Consider the following 6,000-nt stretch of genomic DNA (forward strand, 5'->3'; position numbering starts at 1 on the left):
TGCCAAATCTTCATTTAATATCATTAAAACTTCAGGGCACAAGATATAGTAATCCCCAGGCAACTACAAATCATATGGGAACACTACACTATCATGCAGCCAAACAAGTTAATCAAATGTCATTAAGTGCGAACAAACTAAAGCTAACGGAAGTTCTCTCACTTTCAACTGACATGTGGAGGGAACACACCCAGTGCTTTATTTTGCCATACCACACTATAGCAGTTTCCTGCATTTGAAATGCTTTATAACAAGACAACACAAATCCAGTTGCCTGAGCAACACAGAGATGCATTTACCACACTGCCATGCTGAAGGGGGGGGGGGCAATGAAACTGCTGCAGTGCAGAATGGCCAAAGAATAGCATCAGCTCAGGTGCCTCAGAAATGGGACAACTCCACACACATGTTCACACCCTTTTCCTGTATTACCAGAAGCTGCTAAGAAGAGAGGCCCCTGTTGAGAGGTTGCAAAAATGTTCACGAAAATTGGGACCACTGCAGCTCCACTTTCCCTTTAATTGCTTTACAAAGACTCTTGAATCAATATAGTTCTTTAGAAGAAGAAAAAGCTTTCACCATTCAGGAATTAAACCTTAAAAAGTATAATTTCACTCTATTATAAGGAAGAGCACAAAAACATGCTCATTCCCAGTTGATCTTACACTTTCACAGTGGTTTGATTCTGTTACATAGTCATGAATTTACGATTTTCCATGTTGCTAGCAACACAACTTGCTTTATTCAGAAATATTATTATTATTAATATTAATAATAATAATAATAGTGTTACTTATTAGTAATACTGAGAAAAGATGCAGAAAACAAGATGTTTTATTATTTATTTAATTTATACCCTGGATTTCTCCTAAATGGAGACCCAAAGAGGTTTACGTGGTTCTCCTCTCCTCTATTTTATCTTCACAACAATCCTGTGAGGTAAGTTAGGCTGAGAGTGTGTGTGACTGGGCCCAAGGTCACATAAGAACATAGGAGAAGCCAATGTTGGATCAGGCCAATGGCCCATCCAGTCCAACACTCTGTCACACAGTGGCCAAAAATGCTAGGTGCCATCAGGAGGTCCAGCAGTGGGGCCATGACTCTAGAAGCCCTCCCAATGTTGCCCCCCACCCAAGCACCAAGAATACAGTGCATCACTTGCCCCAGACTGAGAGTTCCTATCTATACCTTGTGGGTAATAGCCACTGATGGACCTCTGCTCCATATGTTTATCCAATTCAATTGTCACCCAACAAGCTTCCATGGAAAAGTGGGGATTCCAACTCAGGTCTCTATATTATAACTCTATTATAAGGGAAAAAGAAGGAGCCACCTAACTTTTGGAGATGGAGTCTAAGCTTCTTGCCACCTCTGACAAAAAAATGTGCTTCAACTTACAATGCACATGGATTTTGTTCATTACCCAACAGTACTTTCCATAGCCTAGATCCACTGCACCCAGTGTTCCTAACCAAACATTTGCATTTATACAACTACCCTTCCTGCTGTTACATGTGTGATTATCCGAATATAAAATTCAAAGGTATGGGCCTAGACATGCTCCTCAATACTGACCACATACACCAGTGTACAAACAAATCCTGCTATTCTTCTAATTCATAAATATTACAGTTTTCTTCCAGTTTCTCATCCATCACCTTATAATAAGCCATACTCCAAAACACACAGCAGCTCGCAGAAACCAATCCGCACTTTGCTCTCACAACAGCTTCTTCCAAACAGTTTTCAGAAAGGTGATTTTTCTGGCTCCCTCTGATACACTTTATAAGATACACTTCTTGCATAATTAAGGACAGACCTGACTTTGGAATGGATCATATTAAAGCTGTACTGACAACAAGCAGCCTGTATTAAAAACCTATCTCATCTTCTTAATAGAAACTGTAGTGAAGCCTGAAGCTTTGCTTGCACATTAAGTTCCTAGTGTGCATTCAGCAGACACACCCACGAATTACTGTTTTGTGCTTCATGGAGTTACTAACAAGATGGAGCATTAGAAGACATTTGGGCCACAAGTCCAATTATGGAAGGCAGACCAGATGTTCATCAGAATGTGCAGAAATCCAGCCTAAGAGGACAGGTTAACAGTTTAAGAATAAGACAGGTAGCAACTGAAGGGCAGGTATGTACTGATAACTGCAATGCTCTGAAGAGTAAAAAAGGTAAAGGTAAAGGTTCCCTTGCTCGAAAGCCAGTCGAATCCGACTCTAGGGTTGCGGTGCTCATCTCCGTTTCAAAGCCGAAGAGCCAGCGCTGTCCGAAGACATTTCCGTGGTCATGTGGCCAGCATGACTAAACACCAAGGCACACGGAACGCTGTTACCTTCCCACTGAAGTGGTACCTATTTATCTACTTGCAATTTCTTGCTTTCGAACTGCTAGGTTGGCAGGAGCTGGAACTAGAGACGGGAGCTACTTACAAACCTCCCCCCACCCAAGTAAAACAGACAGAATACTTATAAGGTATATACATAATAGGAGAAATTCCCGACAGGCAAATTTTGAGGATTCACAGATACAAATCAGTCCCTTCAGGGTACAGGGGAGAAAAGTAGAGTGAGTAGGACTGCTACCTCAGATATGAATTTTATAACACTAACAACACCTCAGGGAAACAGTTCTCAGAACATTATCTTAAAAGGCAAGTACTACAAACGAAGGGTCAAGCTGGGCTTTGGGGAAGTTAGATAAAGGACTGTCATTCTCAGAAACATGCACAGGAGAAAGACTGGGTAGCAAATTTCTAAACTGAAGCTTAAATAATACAGGCTTCAACCGGCCAGATTCTCAGGTCAGTGTTGACAGTCAGCATGCAGTCAAAGAACTGAGTTCCCTCCCCAGATTACAGGCAACACAGAGATCTCTTTTCTGGTATGAAGTGGGTGAAACACTGATATAACTGGAACTCACTCTTAGAGTCAATTTAGGATTATATGCCCAAACCAGTCCTCCCTCAGACTGGGCAGAAATGGCCTGCAACAAGACCACAGCAGCCAGGCAAGTACCAGGAAAAAAGGTGGAAAGGCGCTTCAGCTCAAGGAGGGGGCAAGTTCCCGGCAGATTCATTGGACTTAGGAGCTGAACGCTAGCATGCCTTTTGAATGCCAGAGGGCAGCCCCAAAAACCTCTGAAGGAAAGCTAGGAGCCGCAAGCAGGCTCAGGGGTCAGATGGATGCCAACCCACTGGTATGTGCTTCACAAACTGGCCACTAGTCCACCAAGACTTCTGCTAAAATTTATATTTAAAAAAAAACCCAGCTCAGGTCTCCTAGCTAAAACACTCCAGTGGTGCCCTGAAGCCTAACAACATTCATTCCAGCATAAACTGTTCATGTTTCCTGTGAGCTATCTAGAGAGGATGCTTCAGCCTCTACAGGCGTGTCCCCCCCAAGCTCCTCTACTGTCGGAAATTAAGCACGAGTCCCCGGGGGGACAGAGAAAGCAGCGCCAGATCCGGGAGTTCTACTTGCACGCACGCGCTACCTGCACGCAACTTGCGAAGGGAGAACGCGCGTATTGGGTGGGGGGAGAAGGTGGAGTAGGAGTAGCAGGAGGACAGCCCGGGTGGGGCTGATGCCAGGCAGACAGCCACTCGCTCGCTCACTCACCCACGCGGGCAGGTCGCCGGAGGAGACGGCCAGCCGCACGGCCCGCTCCTCGTCCTGCAGGAAGGCGAAGGCCCGGTCGAGGCGGGAGTTCTTTCCGCCCCGGTGCCTCTGCACCCAGAAGAGGCACACCAAGGCGACGAGGACCCAGCTGAAGCTCAGCCCCAGGTAGCCCAGCACGTACACGGGGAAAACGAGCGCGAAGCTCCGCGCGAACTGCGACGCCAGCCCGGCCAGGTCGACGCTCAGCAACGACGGGGGCGGCTCCGGCTCGGAATCCCCCCCGGCGGGGCCGGAGCTCGGCCCGGGTCCAGGGGGCGGCGGCGGCGGAGGGGCCCCGAGGAGGGCGGGCGAGGAGGCAGGGCGCGGGCGGGCTCGGCGGAGGCGACTCTCCGCATCTCCCCCTCGCGCGCGCGCTCCCGCCTGTCAGGCGCTGACTGACAACAACCGCCCGTTTCCGGGTTCGGAGCAGCCCGCCCGCTTCGAGCCGAACCATTCTCGTGGCGGGGGGAGGGGTTGACATTGAGACAAACCAAGTGGTTGAGGCGGGGGGAAGCTCACTAGCTCACCCGCTCCCCAGTCTTTTGGGAGACGCCAGCCAGCCACCCCTCTCTGCCTCCTGTGGCCGCAGGTCGCGTAATCACAGCTCCCTCCCTGCTAGGAGCGGCGTCGCCTTGGGTTTTTTCCTCCCCCCTTTTTGCTGCTGATTCCATCGCAGTGTAATCCCCACGCTGTTCCTCCAGTTGCTTGGACATCATAAACGCTTAAAAAGGGAGAGAGACGTCAATATTTACTGAAAATATGCAGAAGGAGGCTAATTCCGGAGGGGCAGAGGCGTGCTGCAGGAAGAAAAGAAACAGGAGTTTTGTTGCACCTTGAAAGACCAAACACATTTATTCGAGCATAAACTTTCCTTAGATGCTCACTGGGTCAGGTGCATGAAGTGTGCATCCATTAGGCAGATATATTTGTATTTAAAGCTACGGACGACAGAGTGGCGGGAGATGTTACAAAGGTCTGTTTAAAACAACATCCAAGCCAAAGAGTAACCAATAGTCTCAGATCTTGAACTGTGTTTGAAAACAGCCTCTCTGAGCAACTTTCCCTCAAAAAATCCTGCTGTAGCTTTATGCGTTCCTGCCTAAGGATGTACACTTCATGTATCTGATGAAGTCAGCTCTGACTCACAAACCTTATGCTGAAATTATTTTATATAATGTGGTTTTACTTATTTAAATGCTGTATTTTAACATATATATTTATACACACACACACACCTGTAATCCACCCTGAGCCTGCCCAGGAGGGCGGGATACAAATTAAATAAATAAAGGCTGCGGTCACACGGAGCATTAGCCACGCTACTGAGAAGGATGATAGGCAGATTTTCCGGGCACGATCACACCGCAACATCTGGGAAGCGTAGGGCTCCCATGGCGAACCCGAGGCTTCCCGCCGAAGATGCGGAGTTAAAAACGAGTACCTCCGAGGTACTAGTTTCCGGAAACCGCGGGGCAAGGGCTGGCGTCTGATCGCGTTTCCAGTGGTAGTCCGTGGCATCCGGTGCCCGCCCATGTCCCATCACAAACAGGTGTTTTTTTCTCCAAGTCTCCACAGGATGCGTACAAGCACCCAACGGCGCATGCGCATGAAGAGGAAAGCGGAAGTTCCGTGGCCGTTGGTGAGATCACGCCGCGCCGCTTCTTTGCCGCGCCGCAGGATTGTCGTGTGATTGCCACCTCGCCCCTACCCACGGGACCTCGATGGGACCTGTGATTGGGCGGCCGTGCGTTATTTTGCTCTGGGCCAAACTGCCACGCTCCCCCCCCCCGCATTTTACAGCCCGTGTGACCGGGACCAAATGCATGTAAACTGAGGAGGAAAAGCCTGCCACCATGACCCCACTCTTTTTAATGTTAAGTGCACCACAGTAATCTTTAATTCAGAAAAAGAGAACAAGCCTTATTGGAAGTGATTGTTTAAAATACTATAATGTGTTTTCTATGTGCTCAACACTTTTTTCCCCAAACAATTTTTATTCTTTTTCAAAAGGAATACAGAATTAAACATTATAATTTTTATTCTTTTTCAAAAGGAATACAGAATTCAACATTATAATACACACATATAGGTTGCTTCACTTAGAGAAGGAAAAAAAGAATACTATAAGATTTCTATCTCATAACAACTTACATTCTTTCGGAATACAAAATACAGAGTTATAAACTTATAACTTGTCAACTGTAAATAATTATTTTATATCTAGCTTTATTGATGCTTTCCCAATTAAAGTTATCAAAGGTTATTTTTTCTATCATGGGGAACCATTTTCCTAAGGGATTATATATTTCGCATTCATTCTGGTCATTTGAGT

The 6,000-nt window shown here is 46.8% G+C and overlaps 1 protein-coding gene across 1 annotated transcript in view; it reads right to left on the reverse strand.

Annotated features, from left to right (window-relative positions):
- ESYT2 (extended synaptotagmin-like protein 2) overlaps window positions 1-4,384 on the reverse strand; it is an 80,657-nt gene extending 76,273 nt beyond the window's left edge. The window contains exons 1-2 of the mRNA XM_015428983.1: window positions 4,196-4,384; window positions 3,630-4,049 (exon numbers count right to left, since the gene is read on the reverse strand). Of these exons, the coding sequence (XP_015284469.1) occupies window positions 3,630-4,049; window positions 4,196-4,384 (609 nt within the window). The remainder of the gene's footprint in view (window positions 1-3,629; window positions 4,050-4,195) is intronic.
- Window positions 4,385-6,000: the final 1,616 nt, after the last annotated feature.

The sequence above is a fragment of the Gekko japonicus genome, unplaced genomic scaffold (genome assembly GCF_001447785.1).
Source record: "Gekko japonicus isolate JY-2015 unplaced genomic scaffold, Gekko_japonicus_V1.1 scaffold1303, whole genome shotgun sequence".
In the NCBI taxonomy this organism is placed as follows: domain Eukaryota; kingdom Metazoa; phylum Chordata; class Lepidosauria; order Squamata; family Gekkonidae; genus Gekko; species Gekko japonicus.